General features: G+C 43.6%; 1 protein-coding gene across 1 annotated transcript; it reads right to left on the bottom strand.

The window, feature by feature from the left end:
- Positions 1 to 812: 812 nt before the first annotated feature.
- On the bottom strand, positions 813 to 11,965 carry CD83 (CD83 molecule; the record flags this gene model as incomplete). Its single annotated transcript, XM_084281618.1, has 5 exons — positions 813 to 968; positions 3,025 to 3,128; positions 3,237 to 3,450; positions 11,663 to 11,793; positions 11,914 to 11,965. 5 exons carry the CDS (start codon positions 11,963 to 11,965, stop codon positions 813 to 815), a joined length of 657 nt encoding a protein of 218 aa, XP_084137744.1.
- Positions 11,966 to 20,931: the final 8,966 nt, after the last annotated feature.

The following is a 20,931-nucleotide window of genomic DNA, read 5'->3' as shown; positions in this document are numbered from 1 at the left end:
CCTCTTATTTTTGTTTCCTCAAGGTTAACAGTCTTCTTGAAGCTCCCTATGGATTAACCTATCTATGGACGTCTCTAGGAAATGACGGATGGACCCATTATGCAAGTGCAACCCTTCTCTTGCAGAGATAAAAAGTCCCTCTCAGTCCAAAAAGATTCCCAGAATATTTTCTCCCTTCCTACACTTCAGCCTGTCTGTCACTCCAAGATTTAAAAATGCATGTTGATTTGAATCATCCAGGACAACATTATGAAGCTACCTCTTCACCATAGTTGAATGTCGTACAAGTCATATCTCATTTGCAGTACAGGAACTGCACCCAGGATCAGTCTCGTAGTGGGGAACAGAGAAAACCCTGCACACTTAGCTTCTCTGAAAATACTGCAGCAGCTGCGGTGTTTGCCTTTGCAGGACTATTAGTTCACTGGCAGGCCTAATACCCAGGCTTTGCACTGCCATGGTGTCCCTACAACCTGGTCCGCATATCACAGGAGTAGTCCATCTTGCTCAGAACAAGAGGGCTGCATGGCAGAGTGAGAAATCTTGCTACCAGCTTCTTTAACGGCTTCATGATACCATTGTGTAGCTGTAATGGCATTTGTTAGCCGCCTAGCACCAAAAGTTACTGTAGTGCGTACCAACACTTTTTGAAGGCTTGTCCAGCACAAGCGCATCACTGACGGGTTACCCGTGCCATCAGGCAGTCCTGAAGAGGCCGTATGTCGTTGTTCCTCTCCTCTCCGTACCACCCAGCTACTCATCCCACGTCATATGTTTACTGATGAGTCCATGGTGCCATCAACAGCATCAGCTTAGACAGAGCTTGACGTAACCCCGTTTTTGCACATGCTGTCACCATTTAAAACCTGGAAAGTTTTCATTTCTTGTACGTTGAGGAGGGTGAGCATGTGTTTCTCATCTTTGCTGTTCTTATAACTGGGAGACATACTCTCTTTTCTTAGGCATGTCTAGAACAAAAATCAGAAAAGAAAGTTTAAAATTGAGAGTTCCCGTGAAACACAAAACTTTCAAAGTTCAAAAAATTTGCTTTTTCTTCTTGCTAACCATAGCTCATTACACCTTTTAAATTTATTTGTCAACAGAAGCACCCAGCATAAAGAAAAGCTGTTGTTTCTCGTGCAGTGAGCAAGCTTTATAGGGCAAAACCCTCAGTCACAGAGGGCAATTTCTATTTAATTCAAATTTTTAAACGAGTAGGTTTTGCATTAAGTGTGTTTGCACCTGTCCTCAATACAGGCCTGTCTCCAAAGTATTTTCATCAAGTTGTCAAGGTGAAGCCCAAGTCCTGCCACCACTCTTAAACTTAATGCCACTTCTGAATTTAGTGGAGATCAGGCACAGGGAGGACAAAGGGAGGACAAGGCAACCTGTAAGAACTTAACAGACGTTTTAAATAATGAAGCTCCTTTGTGAGAACAGAGCAATATTAAACATTGATGAAAGCTATGTTGATACCTGAGAATGGACTCTCACCCAAGACTAAGTTACAGGTAATCCCATCAGAATGCTTATCTTCTGATATGGCTCTGCTTTTTTTTTATTATTTTTATTTTTATTTTATTAGCACCACTAAAACTGGACATTTTTTATCTAATTTCTTCAGAGGGAGATTTCTTCAGAGATCTGAAATTCTTTCAGGACATTGAGCAGAACTGAGGCATCTGTCTTTTTCTGAGTGATATCCTTGCTTTCATACTTTCATCCTAACAAATTCCTACAAGATTTATCTTGTCAAACTTTAGTCTGAATGGCACAAATTACTGGCAGGATTGTCAATCTAAAAAGGAGACAGGCATAAATTTAATTGCTCCCTGAAGGTACATGAAAAGCTACATTTAGCTGCAGCTAATTAGATATTCTCCAATCAACAGTTATGATTCATCTGCTGATGAACAAAACAATAAGGCAAATATGAAATAGGCAACAAAAGTTAAATTTGGCCTCCCAAATTGTTGGGGTTGTTTTGGTTTTAATAACGCCTACCTGTAGCTCCATCTCATTGCAATCTCAGAGGAAGGGGAAAGCAGAACAAACCCATTGTTTGGAGATGTAGCTAGTCTTTGCACTGCTCTGAAACCCAAAGCCCATGACGCCTCTAAGTCATAAAACAGAGGCCTCCTGAGTTTTGTGCACGATGAGGGGATGGGGGGACTTCCCTGCTATCACAGACACGGCACGCGTTTGCTCCTGTGTTTGCTCTTCTCCTAACCTTCTCCAGAACTACCAGTAAGAATTAAGGGTAGAGATAAAACCTCCAAAGAGGAATGGGTATTTATGTTGCAATGTATTCATCTGATGATTCTACACTAGTGCTTTTCTGTTCAGTACGCTCATCAGCTTTTTGCCAAGTGAATCTAAGGAAATGGATGGCATGCTTTGCTGAACTATTAATGGCTGCCTTTGCTTGTAATGTTAATTTACAATTCCAGATTAACTCTCCCTGAAAGATCTTAAAGCAGAAGTTTAAGAACAAAGAACTTGACAAAAAATGCCCATCTGACATGGGATTGTTGCTGTTTTAGGTGTAGGAGCTGAAGCAAAAAATAGATGGACTTGAATTCGTTCACTAGGCTGTCACACAAAGCAGTGTCAGGGGTGGGGAGAGGATCCCAGATGTCTGCGCCTCTGTCTGGGCAAATTCTGCTCCCAAGTACCAAACCAGAAGGGCTGTTAAACTCTTGAACCAGAGAACAACTTGCACTTGGAGTAACTGGAAGCAGAAATGAGCAGCAGGGTGCAGGAAAATAACTGTCTGTTTTAGGTTAGCTCAGGGTGGAGTGAAATGTTTTATCTCTTTGGGGCTCCATCCTGTGTTACTTGTGCACCTGAGTTTCTGTCTGGTTTCAAAAATACTGTGTGAGTATTTAAAGGATACGGTCATAAATTAGTATGATGGCCAACTTCTGACTGGCTTTGTTAAGGTGGTGCAGGCAGAGAAAACAAGCAGGGCATTTCTGGTGATTTGGGTTAGTTGTTATGTTTGTGATAAAGAGAATTACTTACACAGGTAAAAAAGATGAGCAGCAAGTAAAAAATCCCGAGGCAAGTCAGCATGAAAAGCTCAGCTTTGTATTTTCTTAGTTTTTCATCTTCTATTCCAGGGCAACCTAAAATGTAAAACACAAAGTGTTACACTGTTCTGTAAAATATTTTTGAACTGTTGTTTTTGTGAAATGCCACGCAGACCATGGAGCAGCTAAGAACCATAACTATACCTGTTACTTTTAGTGTGACAGTGCCACTTAGATTGTGTTCTCCTCCTTGTTCCCCCCAAGTGCATTTGTATGTGCCACTGTTTTGGCTGGTAGCATTTCTGATCCTCAGCGAAAAGGTGTCATTGGTGAGCTCCAGGGACCCTCCAAGTCCTTTCGGATAATGAGATTCCACATCAAGGATTTTCCACGCTACTCCATCACCATCTCTAGCCATCTGGAAAACACAAATATGTTTCTTGTCATGGGCAACCACATCATCCCAAGCTTTAGGAGAAAGAGTTTTAAAGCTGGCTTACATGTATGACTGAAAATGCAGAGGCTGAAGCGAGGTGGGGAAAGAAGCTCAAAAGCATCCAATACATTCACATTCCAACCCAAAAGTACTTGATTTTTTTTTTCCTTAAATAAACACTGCATTTAAGAAAGTGAGTGCTTACGAGCACTTGCAGAACTATTCGTAATTTGCCTCACTTGGACAAAATGCTGGCCGAGATGCTACGTGGTGAAAGGCAGTGGTAGAAATGTGCTCTCAAAGCCTCTGAGCAGAGGCCCCAGCATGGTTCCAGGAGGGAAAGACAGCCCACAGGGAGGGAGCTGCGGCAGAAAGTGGTGGCCTATCCCGCTGTGAGAGGTGGCTTCAGGGACCAGGCTTCCCCAGGAGAGCGTAGCAGGGAGTGCAGGCCTGGGGTTTGTGCTGCCTTACACCAGCTTTTGTGACCCCAGTGCCTGAAACCACGGGGCCTCTCTGGAGGAGTGGGAGCGCCCCTCTCCCCTCAGCTCTTCGTTGGAACCACAGAGCACAAATTGCTTTGACTCCTTTGGATGCAGTTGCGTGAAGGTCACAAGCAGGTTTTTGGTGTGCTTTGGGAGCGTTTGTATGTTGAATTTCTTAATTGTAACCAGAAGAGCTACATTCCTTGGCGTTGCTGAGAGGCTGCTGGAGGAATGAAGCGTATTCCCAGAACAGCTCGTACTGCGGGGCAATAGGATGCGCTGAAAATGACAATTGGCTGGGAACCACAAAGAAGAGAGGAATCCCTAACTTGATTTGAAAGATGGGAGAAGGGTTTGAATTAGCCCGTGTCCATTCTTATTCATTGATGCTGCTCCCTGGGATTTGAGGCAGCCTGCCCTCTGTGAAGGTTTCCTGGTAATGAATTCAGGCTTTCTGTGGACCAGAGCTAGCTCATACAGTCCAAGGCTCAGCTTTTCAGCCAAAGCTATAACTAACGTAAGGCAAAGCTTTTTTATTATTATTTATTATTTTATTTTAACAGGCATATTTTTGGGTTGCATGTCTGTGCTTACTTACTGCCAGTATAGCTACTGCATCAGGGTATAGCAGTTACACTGTAAGTTATTAAAATTAACACAAGGCTAGGAGTATCTGGTTTCTCTTTCATGTGTTTGCATGAAGAAAGCATACTTGGGAATCTGGAGAGAAATATGGGCCTGATGCTCTGTCATGCTTTTGTTCTTTGAAAACAAAAAGTGGTGTAAAATACCAGTTGGGGAACTTTTCAGGAACTGGGGAATTAGACAAAAGTACAAGATTTTCCTAATTATTAAGGTCCTTTCTCAGAAAGTTTTGTGTGTGTTTTTTTGTCTTTTTGGTTTTTTAAGCACATCAACTGAAACAAGGAGCAGTAATTCCCTGGGACTTTCCACGCTATATACAGCAAGAGGGAAGAAAGTACCTTCTTCCTCTTAATCCCCCCATAAAATTACCCCAGCTTCTCTTTCTGATTATGCTCAATCCCAGGCAGCTAAGAGATGAGCAGTACCTATGGTGGTTTTCAGGCTGTCAGGACTTCACTTTGCTACTGGGACTGAAATACCTTCAGGCCCTGCACATTGTCAGAGCGGCAGCCAGAGCAATCCTAGTGCATGGGCTGGGTCCAGGTCTGGTTACAAGTGGGTCAATAGCAGTTAAGTGGATAGAGTTGACCTCCCTCAGATCTAATTTTCACCATTCTCGCTTCCTTTACCATCCCCTTCCTCACTGAAATATAAAACTGCCCATAGGGCACTAAGGAGAACAAGCCTGGCTGCCCTGGATTTTTGTTTGATGGTTTGTTTTCTTTTTTTTTTTTTTTTTTTTTTTTTATTTACCAATAAATAAATAAATAAATACATTACTGATAGCTTAAATAATTGCTGTCCTGGATGGTAAATGACATAGTGATTTCTTGTGGCTGAGACTTGGGGATCAAAAAACACTTTGATCGTTCTGTATGCAATTGTAATAACTGCTGGTATAAGGGAGAAGCAAACGAAGTCCACATATCCTATGCCTGACTGTGCACTTATTCCCAGTGAGATTTTGGATTATTTATCTTCCTTATTTTTATGGGGGCACTGAGGTTTGATTATTGCCTCCAAAGCTTTCTGAGGAGCTTGGTTTAAGCATAATTACAGTCACAAGTACTGTGACAGTACCATGGGGACAGGCAAGCCAGAAGGACTCCCTCTGTGTAAGGCAAAGCACCGTCCTCAGGGCTGCATGAACTACATGCCTGTCCCCAAAATAGAAGACAAAATTACTGTGTGGCCTAATCTGGCTCCCTCACTTGGGGAGAAACCAGGAGTGACCTGGATGGGGGTTCATGAACCTTTGCCGTCGGGATGGAGGAGGAAAGGTTCATGGGCACAGGTTTAATTCTGGGTTTGTGTGCTGCTTCTTCTCCATTAAATCTCCCCTTCAGTGGGGAGCAAAGGCAGGCAGGCTTGGTGTTGACCATGTGCCCGGCAGCCTCCCTTACATTTCTGAGGCTACAGAGACATCTGGTGGCATTTTCCCAGCCTCTACATGCAGCACATCCATTCTTACTCAAAGACCACAGCGATCCTTGCCCTGACACTTGAACCAAGCTTTTCTCCGTTTCAATCTCATCTCCTGCTACCTCATCAAAAAGCATCAAGCCCTCCCCTTTTAAATTCCACAAGTAGCAAGGAAACAACTGAGCAAGTTTTCACAGGATGGCCCAGTCATTTAAAGGGAAGTCCTAGAAGCATTCAGCAGTCTGCCTCTAGCTCTGTTCAAGCTTACTTTTTCCCCAAACCAAATTAAAATTACAAAAATGCCACTGTGTTGCCACCCCCTTGTAAATTACTTGGCAGACTCTCACCAGACAGATCATTTGTGGCTCAGGTGCCTATGATCACCCAGCACCAATTCATGCCAAGTCTCCTCCAGGTGAAGGAACAGCCGGAGGTAATTTCTAGGGGTTTCAACCAATTAATTCCCCGTGAGCTCAGAGGGATCGAAGCAAATGCTGTTGGTGACGTCAATCCACTTATGTAGGGACCATCCTCTCCTTTAATCAGTAACAAAATGCTTTCTGCCTATGTCTGTTTCATTTCCCTTCTGCTATGCTGGCGAGTGAGCCACAGCACGCTGCCTCCCCCTGCTCACCACCTCCAGCAGGAGGAAGGGGAGTTGGGCTTTTCCTGCTGCCACCTTCATTGTTAGTGGCTTTACCAAAATCAAAAAAACAAATCATGAGACCTGTGGGTGCCCATCAGAACACTACTGAGCCTATTTGCATTGAAAGGGTCTCAAAACCATGTTGTCTGCCGGGGACAACTGAAGCATGAGTTTTGCTGGGAAGTGAGGACCTGTAGGCAGGCACTATCACTCTGCTTATTTGCATAAAACTCTCCATTGAGAACATTAAACAGAGAAAAAGAAATGTGAGTTTATGTGGGGTTTTTCTGTTGTTTTGCCCTTGTCACATATACAGGGACCAGAAGCTAGCAAGGACCACAATTAAGACCTGAGAGTCCTGGTGGCTGCCAAGGTGACCAGGAGCTGGTGATGAGCCCTTCTTGCAAAGAATGTGAACAGCCTCCTGGGACACCCTAGGACATGCTGGAGCAGGTTCAGCAAAGGGCCTCAAAGTTAATTAAGGACTCAGAGTATCTGATATACAAATTGAAGCTGAGAGAGTGGGGACTCTTCAACCCAGAGTACACAAGGCTTGAGGCATCCTGCTATGTATAAACACCCCTTGGGGGGGAGAGGGCAGGATAAAGAAACCAGAGCCAGAATCTTCTCAGTGGGCTTCAGTGACAGGACAAGAGGCAATGGGCAAAAACTGAAACTCAGGACATTCAACTTCAACGTAAGAAAGCCTTTTTTTACTGCAAGGGTGGTTGAACTGGCACAGGTTGTGGAGTCTCCATCCTTGGACTTATTCAAAACACAACTGGACGCGGAACTGAGAACCCTTCTCTAGCTGCCTTATTTTTGTGAGTTTAACAGAAAGATTTTCCACTTCCCAAAAGCTTGGAAACATTTGGTCTAAAGAGGTTATGATTTTCTTATATGTATTCTCTAGCCAGTTGACTGATTCCTGTAAGTTTCTCCTGGCCTGGAACATATTGGTTAAGAGTGGTGATACTATGGATATTAAAATGGGATAGGTATGACTGAAAATACTGCTGAGCTGATATATTTCTGTTTTCTGACTGGATGAATTCTGAGAAATAAGTAGAACAATGCTTCCAAGATTTGCCACTAAACAAAGGCAGTTCACCCATGCTGTAGCACTTGTACCCAACTAATCAATTAAAACTTAATTTTATCATGTATGTGTGAAAGCAAGCTGATTTTAAGTCAATTTATGTTCTCTGCTGTCATTAAACACCTTTTCTCATCACACTTTTCCCAGATTAAGGTGGCACTTTGGCTCCCAGGTAAATCAAACTGCCAATACAATCCATTTTTCCTATAAAAGCAAATTTTTATTTGAAGCAAAATGGTCCAGGCCCAAAACTGATGTAAGTTTAAAGGTGGAATGTATTAACACAATTTTTTATTTTTTTTTCTGAGGGTGGGATGATCGTAAAAATAGTTTTGTTTAAAATTTACCATGAATAAAGGCCAGGTTGAAATTTCTGACTGCTAAAGAGATCTAAAAACTCTATATGCAGCCAGAAGGAATTTATTTTCTGAAAGTAAAATATCTAGAATTCTGGCAATGCCTGATAGCCAACATATAATGAATTGCAACTGAGCTGAAACCACTTAATAGGTACATTTTGCAGCACAAAAGCACTTTCACATTTGATTAGCACTGAAGGTGCATCCATATGCTTCCTATATGGTGTCATGTAGAGATACGAGCATTAAATTTGAAGGAAAAAAAGTTTTTTTTCTCTAAAATTGATATAAGTTTGGGGCACACGTGACTGAATTCTGCCTGTGCTTTAGAGAAAAACAACAAAAACAAAACAAACCCAAAGCAGCAGTAAAGGAATTGGCATTAGCCAGCCCCACTGGAAAAGCCCTCTGACTCATGCAAACAGCCTTGCTATTGTGTAGGATGCCCTAGCTCAGGTCAGACAACAGAAATGTTTTGGTCATGAAATCACTTCCACTGCTCTCTTCCTGCCTAGGAGCCACCTGAAGCCAGATAGATGTCTGAGTTTGACTGTGTTTCTTTGGGTAGGTTGCAAAATAGATTGAAGCAATTTAGCAACTATTTACCTATGCTAATAGATAATAACTATGCACATTTTGCAAAAGTAATTTCCTTTGAAGGAAGGTGAGATTAATGTTAAACATCTATAAAGTTTCTCTTCATTTTGTAATTTGACTTCCCCCTCTAATTCTGCCACAATTTTATATTTTTCGGGGAAGTGTTATAAAGTTAACAGACTTCTCTCCACTGTAGCATAGCCTTCTATCCTCTTCCTCAAAATTTGTTTTAAATTAAGACTGTTCTGAGTACTACATGAGCAACATAGCTAAATATCCAGTGGGACTTCATTTGTGTGTTTCAACTTGATTTTCGAACTGGATATAAAGTGATAATTATACATTTTTATGAAGTGGTTCTCATTTTCAATGTACTATACAAAGAGAAACTGTTCAGTTTCCAATAGCTCTGTGAGGCAGAACGCTAGCTAAAGTTTCATTGCCCAGACTCTCATTTCATAGATGGGCCATAGACATTCAAACCAGTATTTCCACATGCAATTGCCAATGCCTGTGTGCTTTTGCAAAAATGCCCTAGTTTTCATTTCTCAGTTGGCAAACATCTGCAATGCTGATAGTTTTATGGCACACGGGTTGCTCCACACCCCTCAGAATGGACCACCCTTGGCGGGCAGCATCATTATGAAAAGTTTCTCACTAATTTTCTCAAGGCCACTTAATGAACGGGGTGAGACCTGCAGCAGGCTGGAGGAGGAGGAGGAGGACTTGGTCCTCTACCTTCTCCATGCACTAGGCATGCTTACTTTAAATATTTCGAAGTAACAATCATTTTGTCTGAGCTTGACTGACTTTGATCCTAATTCTGCACAGGATTACTCAAACGCTTGATTTTGTGCCTACAAATAACCCTGCTGGCTCCAAGAATACTGGGCGTTTGACAGGTTAAACACATACATGCCTATTTGCAGTACGCGGCGTTAGCAACAGCGAAGGAACTGTTAAATGTAATGCTTCCTTTTTACTTTCAGCTGGATTTTGACACCAGAGTATTAACTCCTTCACACAGAACTGACACAGCAGGTACTTTAAAATGGCAGTTTGTTGTTCTTTTCTTCTTGTTTTTCTTTTCTTTTTTTTAGCATATCATATAAAGCTATTTAAAAGTATCTCTGAATTTATTGGAGCATGCATAGGTGCCAGTGGGGAAAAAGGTTGTTGTTTTTTTTCACCACATATTCACCCTGTGCAAACAGCTGCATGTGCAGCACTGTAATGTTGTCACCGTAATTTTTTTTAAAGCAGCAGGAGCAAAGGTTAATTGCTTGCATTTATTGCACACTTCAAAGTGACCTCATACAAAAGATTTACCCTAAAAGCTGTTTGAACTTTACTGTCTGAAATTTCGTACTATTTGTCAGAATTACCTTTTAATTAGCCCTTCGGGGGTAAATGTGGTGTTTATTGATTATTCCTTCAGTTGTTGTTTTTTAAATAAGAGATTAATTCTGTGTTGGGTAGCCTAGTCAAAACCTGTCATTCCGCTAACCTCCTTGTGAAGTCTGGGATGGGGACAACAACACACAGCCAAACTGGGGCAAGCAAAGAGGTATGGAAAATACACGCCCTTACCCAGCCTTTGAAGCAGAAGGCAAACAAGAATAAATTGATGTCTGCCCCACCTTCCACAGTGATGTTCAACCAAAGGTTCTCTCTTCTGTGTCTCTCACCTGCATTGAACCCAGCATCTTGGAAAAAGGAGACTATAGATGCTGCAGTTGCTGAGGGGCTCATCAACACTTGTTTGTAACAGATCTGATAGAGGTAGGCACCTTTGGGTTGCAGGTATCATCTAGTTGTTAGGCTGATGCTTATTATTGTAACAACACTGAAATTCAGATGCATTGCAAGTTTCAGCCACAGAATCCCCACCTAATGACACAGCTTATTTATTTACTGTGGGGGAATAATTTCCCCCTTCCTCCCTTCCACTGCTCCCCCATCAGATGGGAAAATAACTCTGTAACTACAACATTTTAAATTCCCAAATAGATCTTCCACTATTACAACAATCAACAGCGAGCTGGATTAGCAGGCAACCAGAGGACCACCAGGGCTAGCCCACAGCAAGCAGCAGGAATACATGGCTGGGAGTGAGGAACGGGGCACAGCAAAGCTATCCTTTCTGTGTGTTAATTTGGCACACTGTAAACTGAAACTATGCACTGAGATGCAAGCACACAGTGCTGTGCAGCAAGTCGGCCACCGCTTGTTCAACCAGTGGACAAATTAGTTTATAAGAAATTTCATCTTGAAAGTGGTTAGCAGTGCTTTCTGCTCATTAGCCAATGTATCCTTGTAGCTCTCCCACAAATAGATGGCAAGCAGGGTACTCCTGCATTGGAGATGGAGATTCTGACCCAGGGCAGCTAGATGTGGCTTTTATTTTGTGACTACAAGAAGATAACTGAGAAGTTCTTACTCTCTGTCTGCGGTCTGCATTTTCTTCCAATATGCCCATCCCAACTAGCCAAATCTTTCTGAAGAAATGCAGTTATTTGTTTAGTTCTTCCATTTCAAAGAAAAAAGAAAAAAAAAATAATCTCCTGTTTGGGGGAAGATTAACCAAGCAACAATATCAATAATGTTGTAAGGTTTCAAGAAAAATCCTGGAAAGACTCCTCTTTGGAGTCATATTTGGCAGGCTGTACATGGGACATCCCCTGAATTCTGATCCCTGCAGGCTAGCAATTGTTAGATAGAAAAGCAGGCCAGGAGCAATTCAAGGATTACGCTCAGTCTGTCTACAATGACATGGAAAACTCCTGTTCCCTGTGATCAGCTCAAATGCTCTCATTGCTGCCTTATCTCTGCTGCCCTGACAGGAGGATGCCACTTCATAAAATAACCCATTTTTGTACAAGAGACGCCAGTATCAGGTACGAAAGCAAAGCAGACCGCTCAAGTAACTTAGGATTTTTCTTACTTTGTACCAAGACACTGTCTGGTAGGTGACCAAGGAGTCCTGGAGAACTTTACAGGGCAGCAGCGCTTCTTCATCACATCTCACAGCAACATCTGGGCCAGCTACAGCAGCCCCATGGACCAAGCACCACACTGCAAAGCACAGGTACACATTGCATTTAAAAGTGATTGCCTATGTAATGCTTCCCGTCTTCCCAAAACATAGCCCCACAAGCGTAGAAAAGTGTGAAAAGTGTGATGCTCCCCACTTACCATTGCACAGGGTGACGACCAGAGCGTAGGCTGCTGTAGACATGGCTTTCATTGCTTCAAATCACAGAGCAGCAGCACTGTGCCTCTTCACAGGACAGACTGTGAGAGCAGAGTGAAACTGCTACTGCTTCGAGAGTGATATTTCTGGAGACGGGCTGGGGAATCCCCCCCAGAACTTATCTCGAGGTGCCCCATGTCACAGGGAAAATCCCTACGTGTAGGAGCCAGTGCTCCTCCCATCACATCAGTCGGGCCCCTCCCATTTCTCTAACCGCCTGCAGTGGTAGCACCTCCCCTCTCTTGTATTATTATTTCCCACCCCCCTCTCCTGCACTGATCTCAACAGAGATATCATTGATCATAGGGTGCTGTGGGTCAGCATGAAGGGCATCAAAAATTGGCACTGCAAGAACCTCCCTCTTGACTGGTGAAATGCCAGCCTCCTGAAATCCCCTCTCAGCCTTTTTTTCTGTTTGTCTAACAGGAGAGTGTTTGTGAAAAGGTTGGCCATATGCAGTGGCATTTCTGAAAACACAAGTAAACCCTCAGCTCATAACACCAGGAGGGCAGTGTGACTCGGCTCTTAGGGCTAATCGGGAACTTACAGCATGTAGTTCTTCGCATAGGTAGTCATGATTTAGCAGAAGCATCTCTTCCAGTGTATTCTGTCATTTAAAAAAAAAAAAAAACAAGGGCAGCTAGAGTGACATCATTCTACCAACTTATGTGCTGGAAAATTTCCTTATGAAAAGAAAACAAGGCAGCTCCCAGCAGAGGAACTGTTTGGACATCCCCTCTAGATATCTGAAAGAAATTAAAAAAAAAAAAAAAAAAAAAAAAAAAAGTCCTTGTGATCTGTAAGAACTGTTTCCCCTTGGAGAAGAATTTTTGAGGAAGTCTGAGGTTGATCGCAGAAGCATTTACAAATCACGAAACTTTGAAAGCTGCTGACGTGTTATTTTTGGAAAATAGTTCTGGCTGCTGTCTTTAGGCTACTGACACCAAGGTGGCAAGTAGTCACTTACAAGCTTTTGATTAGATTTGATGGGTGGACAGTGTATGGTCAGCCCCCTTTGAAAACCAGGTTCTTGGAAGACACATCAAGCTGAGCACCCTAAATCCAAATCACCTCCAGAAAGCTTTGTGAGGACAAGTGTGTTTGAGATGTCCTCAGCTTGCAGATGTCCAACTCAGACTGGTGAGCTCCGTGGGTGGGTAATGCTTTGGGAAGCTCCAGTCTGAGCTGTGAGCGAAGTCAGGCAGCAGTCTCACTGGGGGCCTCGCTGCTGAAGTAGCCTACTTATTTTTAAGGCTTCTGTCTTCATAGGACAATGTGGTAAATATAGCAGGCTCTGAGCTCTATTCTTCTGTTAGTGCTTTCCAGTTTCAAGGACCTCAGTCCACAAGACAGATACAAGTGAAATGTAAATCCCGGTGTATCTCTCTAGAGGGAGAGAAAATCCTGAGCCCTCGCTGCTTTCTCCTGTGTGAAACACTAGAGCCCTTGAGGAGAAGACAGAAGTGAGGGGTGGGATTTTTTTGCTGAAGGAAATCTTGGAGAGAAGAGGGCTCCAGTTAATATATTTCACATCTGTCCTTCACTAAAATAATGGCTCTTCTGTCCCCATGAGTTAGTCACCTCAAGCCTACCTCCAAGAAGGGCACTCAGCTTTCACCCAAGTGCCTCGTACTGTCAGTCCTGCAGAGCTGCATGTTTACCCTTCATAAAGCAATTGAGAGGCAAAAATCTCCTGTACCTCCCCTTCCACTGTGGGGAAACCCATGCAGAGCAAACCACAGAGAGCTACTGCCCCTGCTGTGGGTCAGCCCGGGGTAATCTTTCTGAAAATGACCTGACCAGATGTAGTCTAGGGGGTCTGTGGCATGCTTAAATCTGAGGTCACAAATGTGCCCACACAGAACTGCAGTAACAGGTAATCATAAAGGGGCAAGCTTAGGTTTGATCTGGGAAATGTACATGCCACACACACTTGCCAAGGTGATGTTAAACTACATTATTTCTCTGCTAAAACACAGGAGTTAGGACTTCTAAAACACATGGTTTTTCCCTCTAGGACAGGCACAGCTTCAAGCAAAATAGCCCTTTTCCTCCAAAAGTGTTTCTGAGCTCAGCTGCTGTTCCAAAGAAAAACACATGAAGCCAGAGAGCAACACACAAAAAACAAAAACTGAAACTCCCTTTGCTGGGGGAGGAGAAACCATTTTGCTTCTAAACTTTCCCTGGCTGGGATTTTTCTTTAGGGAAACTTTGAACTGGGCTGTACTTTCCGTTCTAACTTCAAATACCTCATGTGGTTTCAAAGAACATGCCTGTGATTTCCAGAGCCCTGGAAGCTACCCTGAGTTTCTCTCCACTGGAGTTCAGTAGAAGCCATGGGATTGGTATGGGTGTGGGAGGGAGAAGGCAATGACTGCCTGTCAGGCTTCTCTGTGACAAATAGATCCACATTTGTGATCTTTGCAGGGCCCTCAGAAACTGCAGGGCTGTGTAAGTGGAAGTTTATCATTAAACATGTCGTTCTGTGGGCCTAATGAGATCTGCTTTCCTACAGATGTGCCCTACTGCCTCTTCCTCCCCTTCCCTCTCCGTATCACTCCCTACACCAACGGGAAGCCCTGGACCTCGCTGAGCAAGGAGCACCATCTGCTCTGGTGAGTCCAGAGCCCTGCACGTCATGACTGACATTAGCAAGCAGCGTGTGAAGTGGCAGTGTTCTGCCCACCTTTCCTCTAGCAAGGGCGCTCCTTTGGGTCTCTGTCTTTGACCCAGCTACTGATTTTCATGAATTTCATAGGCACTTAACTCTCTTTGAGCCCCTATCCCTCTGTCAGCTTGATAGAAAGCAGGTTCGGAACATACTGGCTGATAGACAGCCAGATGGCATGATCACAGAAATTTCATTCTCTGTGGGAAATGAGGCTAGAAGCACAAGGATGTAGGATGGATTCATGGGACAAGGTTAAAAAGTTAAGTCTCAATATTTTTCCCAGTGTAGCTGGAGTCCTGAGAATGCTTTTTGTGGGATCATATCCTTTTTCTGTGAACCAGATAGGTTCTGGCTCCCTCAGATACTCAGATAGTGGGTCAGTCTTATTTTTTATTCCAGTACATGGTTGCAAAAGGTCTTTCTTATTTCATGCATTTGCCCCTGATTGCCAGTGTCCATCAGGAGGAGAAGAGTGTTCTCTCAGAGAGTTAAATATGCTGGATATTCCCTTACCTCTTCAACAAATAAACAAAAACCTTAGGTCTCCACAAGGTGCCCAGAGCTCTCCACAGAGAAGCACTGAAGGTTAAGGCAGAGATGTCAAAACAGCATTTAGCATTTCTGGCAAGACACAGATTTTTCTGCATTAGATATGATAATCAAAGGTCCACTGTTCCACTGCAGTTAGGTTCCTGTTTCGAACGTGATTCGTCCATGTGCCTCACCTTTATTATGTAGCTACGGGGGAGGAGGGGGTTGTTTATTTTTATGATTATCAATCTCCTGTGCAGCAATAAAAACTGTATCAGTTCAACCGACAAAAACAGGAAGGCTTTGGTTTTATGTTTCAGCAGACAACTGTTTGTTGTTTGTTTGTTTTTTGTTTTTTGGTTTTTTTTAAATAATATACTGTGCATAAGAACAGATCCTAGGCGCTGTCAGTCAAAAGAAAGGTGACAAAAGAATGCAGAGCAACAAATGAAGAGCAGTCATGAGCTCTGAGGGGCCCAGCAGAGATGCAGACACTTTTCTGTCTTACTGGGAACTTGACACTGACTATGCCAACAGTTAAAAGCAACCGAGAGTTTCCAGGTTGCAGCTAATGAGAGGTAGGCAGATTATTCATAAACTGGAGTCAGAAATGTTTAAGGACAAAGTTCTCTTTTCTGCCCTGACGGTGATTCAGGCTGTCCTTGCTGTTTAAACAGTGGCAATCCAGCAATACTAAAACCTAAAAAACTGGCCCTGTGACCTGCTGTGCGGCTCAGGCTTTGTTCTACAGACTATATTCTGATGCCACTTGAATAAATAACACCTAATTAATTATACACAAACGGCCACTCTTCTGAGACAGAAGGGAGCAAGAATTGGAGTGAGGCTGTGCTGAAGTCCCACCTCATCTGCATCTTGTGTCCAGCAGAGGCAGAGAGCTACTGGTGGCCGAGCAGGCCAAGCTGCTGCATTCAAACTGCAGTGTCCACTAGCAGTGTGCACTAAAATTTCATTTCTGATGCATCCCTGGTTTCTCTTTTATCATCAGTGTGCTAGATGGTGCCTGTGTTGCTGGGACTAGGGACATCTTGGACCACAGTTTGCAGATGTGGGTGGACTCTCCACTGCTTACCTTCCAGATGGGATCATCCTGGCAGCCTGCCCCAGGAGGTAAGGAGCAGATTTCCACCTGCTGTCTCTAGTGAATCTTGCAAGAGCTGTCCCCACACAATCCCAGCCTTGCAGAGCTCCTTCTTGGACTTCGCATGTCCTTGCCACTCCTGGCCATGCACTGTTTTAGCAGAGATCTAACATTCAACTGGTTTGTCCCCAAATCATGCTGTAGGAATACCTACTCCTGCTGGTACTCCTCTCTCTGTCCTCTCTCTTTTCCTTTCCCTGTATGTCCTGACTGGACATACATGCTATGGGACTTCTTACATCAGAAGAAAATGAAGGATACTAGTGGGTTACTCCTAGCTGATCCCATGGCCCTCCAGGAGCATAGATCAGGAAATCCTCCTGGGAGCAGGGGCATAGGTGTTTCACAGGGGGCCCTGATCACTGGGTGGCAAACAGGGACCTGACCATGTTCACAGACCACTTGTGCAGGCCCTCTCCTGCTGCCTCCAGAACCCCTTGTTGTGTTTTCTTGGTTTTTGTGTGTGTGTGTTTTTCTTTTTTTTTCTCTATATCTTCCCCCTCTGAGGTCCCACTGAGTCATGGGACTTCCTGATAACTTCCCCCACCACCCCCAGCAGCAGAAAGAGGAAGCCTGGTGGTGGGGATCCTGGTGACTGCAGGCCTATATCCATTCCCTTTTCCTCTCAGGTCTCCCAGCACATCACCACTGAGCACTGGCTGCTCAGATGCCTTCAAGGTGGCATGCCTTGCATCCCCCTCTGGCTTCCCATCTGTACATTTCTGACCCTTTGACCTTGATCTTCCTCTCTTCTCCTCATTGTTGTCCTCATTCGGCTTTCTCAGGGTCTTTCAAAGAACATAAGATCAGTGCAAGCATATACTGGCACATTAACATAACACTGGCCTAGCATGAACAGTTTTAAAGCATCTCACCCCTACTATGCATAACAACTTTGTGACTTCACCCAGTTGTCTTCTCACCATATGCCTCCTTTTCCGGCTCATTTATAAACAGGTTCAACAGTAGGAGACCAGGAACAAAACCCTATGGAACATCACTGGACACCTCCCTCAGATGCGAAAACTGACCATTTATCCTCCTCTTTTAATAGGTTATTCACATGAAGACTTTTCCTTGTGTCCCATGGTGCCTTACTTTCTTTCAGAGCCATCAGTGATGGACCTTTAAGTCTTTGGAAATTTTTGCTGCGATTCTCAGTGGCTGACCTTGTTGTGGTTTTCATTTAACTTGCCAGAGTTTATGATCCTCTCTATTTTCCATTCTTGGACACAGTTTGTATTTTCTGAAGAGAGTCTTCTGCTTCCAATAAATTCCTTTATCCTGCTGTTAGCCATGTCAGCTTTCCCTTTTGGTCTTTCCAATGGCTTTGTCCATACACAAAAGCTTAGAGCAAATGTATGCCTACATGTTATGTTTAAATAATCACCATGCAAACATTCTAGCCTTCAGGCATCCATTTTAGTTTCTTCTTAACAAGCCTTCCTGTTCCTATGTAATTCCATTGTAGCTGTTTTTTTGGCTTTTGTTCCATAGACAAGACTGTTGAATCTAAGCATGGTCACTGCTACAAAGAGTCTCTTGAGCAGAGTCATTTTGAAGCATGTTGTTCAGGGCTGGTATAAAAGTTTTGTATTTTGTAGGCTCCTTCATGCAGCAACATTTCCTTTCCTTTCCTTTCCTTTCCTTTCCTTTCCTTTCCTTTCCTTTCCTTTCCTTTCCTTTCCTTTCCTTTCCTTTCCTTTCCTTTCCTTTCCTTTCCTTTCCTTTCCTTTCCTTTCCTTTCCTTTCCTTTCCTTTCCTTTCCTTTCCTTTCCTTTCCTTTCCTTTCCTTTCCTTTCCTTTCCTCATCAATCCCTGATGTGACACTTGCCTAATAAGCACTTGGAAAATTAATATCTCCTGCTACTGTTACATTTCTTGCCCTTTCAGCAATTCTGATCTCCATCAGTATGTAATAGATACAGACATTTGATCTAACCTTGGAATAGCGTGTTTCTTAGGCCTAGGATATCAGACTATACAGATTCTCTGCTGCTTGTAAACACAATTAGTTTATTACTTTCATTTGGCATAAAGTTTTCTCTAATATACATTACTATTTCTCTTCTGCTGTTGTCTCCTGTTTCACAAAACTCTTGTTATTCACTGGAGGATAAAGCTTCCCTGACTGCTTCCACTCAGTATCTGCCATTCTGAATCATGTTTTAGCAACTGTCAGATTCTCCCTTACTTCAATAAAAAAAATAAATAAATAAATAAAAATATCCTAACACCTTTTTAAGTGCCATCACTGGTTTCACTTTAGTTTACTTGAATCCAACTATATATGTTCTGAAAGTTTTTCCATTTTCTAATGAGTTCAGATCATTCAGATCCTCCAGAACCACCCATTGAGAATCTGTTTCCCCCATTTCGGCCCTGCTCATCATATGGGAGGCATCCCAAATGAATCTGCTATGGAGTTCCTGGCATCCAGCTAACTATCTGACTGCATGTATTTTGCCTCCAGAAGCCCTCTCAGGAATGCTGATGGAAATGGCCATTTGTAAATGCGTACTCTTACATTGCTTTGCCCTCAGGTATGCTTCAGATCTTCCATTTTTTAGATTGGAAAGACATTTTACTGATGTTTCAGTTCAACTGCTTTGAACAGAGACATTCCATAGGAGTCAGAAATTAGGACCTGAAAACATGAGACCTTATGCTAACAGCACTTTAGAAGTTTAAATATGTAAATATGTTGGGTCTCTTTGGTTACACTTCTTCTGTATGGTGACACTTGGTCCTCCATTCTGCTTTAGCCTTTAAAGCAAAGACCTGCTCCCTGAGGCATGAGAGCTCCACACTTGTGGCAGACAACAAGATTGAGACAGCAAGAGCAAAATGTCGTCATCCCACAAGGACTGTGAACTGCCAGATGTGTAGCTGTCAGTGGAACAGCAACTTCATTGGGGGTGTCCTAGAATGGAGACCAGCCTGTCTGGAGATGAGGGACCAGGAAAACTAGACAAGGGAGCATGCTCATCTGCATTCCTATTTCTGAGAACTCATTTGCCCCAGTAGGATATCAGGCTCTCCAACATCTCAGCTCAGACAGCCTCCCCCTTTCCTTCAGCCCAAGGCTCTGCATATGAGCTGTCGTCAGCAGAACTTTTAATTATAACAATGATGTATGTAAGATGGAAAGGGGAAGCACTGTTTCTTGAGTGGGAGGTTAAGGAAACAGGTGACGCATGGTGGGAGGATGAGCAGTGAGAAATGGAGAAATGAAAAATAGAAAGTTTTCACTAGAGCTGTGACAAATATAGGCTCCTCTAAGTGTAATGGAACAAGACGACAAAGTGGGCAGACACAATTTTGTGGCCTTTTGAAAGAGGAAGGAGTGACATACATACATTTGAAGATACTAAACTGACTTATGTCCTGAAACTCTTAAGCTCTGGGGGTTCATGCTGAGGTGATTTTAAGATGCTTCTTGTCCAAGTTGCCCATTCGTTGCCACAGATTATTGCCCCATCACTGTTTCATCAGAAGTAGTAGTGTGCCCACGCTGTAGGCACCAGACTGGTATATTGACACAAGCTGAGGTGGCTGCGGCTAATTCAGTTCACTAAGATGAGGACTGTGGTGGCCAAGGGCTCTTGTTGATCCCTATCAGACTTAGTGCAACAGGTCACCAGCTGAGGTCAGGAACCTCCTGAGCCATCACAGCCTAACCAGACAAGTGCCAAGATTTGTCAAGAGAGTGATAGAAGAGCCTGGACACCATTTTAGCCAATTTGCTTGTTTTTAGGTCTCCTTTCCTGTACTTTTCACAAACTCATCTGTCACTCTTTCTTGCAGAAGGCATTGTGGAAGGTTTACAAAAGCCCTGTAAGTTTGGTTTTCGTTCTGTTGTCTTTCGTTTGCATGCGGAGTAGTGCAGGCAGGAAGTAACCCCTTGATATGATTTGGAGCAGAGCACCAGTGCAGTGAAGGCCAGCAGCTCCTTCAGAGCCGGGCAGCAATCCCAGGCCAGCAGTGCCTAACCCAGCAGCAGGGCCCATCCCACCACCCTGGCCATGAGTGGGACCAGGCTGTGAGGATCTGGAGGCCAGCCCTGCTGCAACATCACTGGGGCAGGGGCTCATGGCCCCAGGGGCTGAAATGTGGTCTAGGACCATGGGTAGGGTGTGGGGAGCTCCTCGGAGTGGTCAGGGTTATTGCAGCTAGTGATGCCTTAGAGGCCATGACAATAGCATTGACCAAGATTGGTACTTTTGATCATCTCTGCTTGTATGAAGAGTTATAGAGAAAAAGACCTGTTCCAGTAAACAGGTGAGTAGCATAACTAAGCTGAATCCACTGTAAACAACCTTGCTCAGTGCAAATTCCCACTTAGAAGCCAAAAAGATGCCAGCCCTGCAGTTGGTGGCAGCTCTGCTTCTGGAGATTTGCTTTAGCTTTGACTGTAGCTATCCTAGCACGTGGTAGGAGGAGCTGCTGCTAAATAGCAAGTAGTCCCTCAAGAGTCATGGCTAATGGCTCCTGCTCAGTTAGATAATCAACCATTTAATAAAGGGTGAGCTTCCACCTCTTTACTTCCATGGGGAACATTAATGCATTATTTTTCCTCTCCTTAGCCACTTATTT

The sequence above is a fragment of the Netta rufina genome (assembly GCF_964035555.1).
Source record: "Netta rufina genome assembly, chromosome: 2".
Classification (NCBI taxonomy): Eukaryota; Metazoa; Chordata; class Aves; order Anseriformes; family Anatidae; genus Netta; species Netta rufina.
The sequence above is the reverse complement of the archived record's forward strand: the minus strand, read 5'-3'. Positions and strand labels throughout refer to the sequence as shown.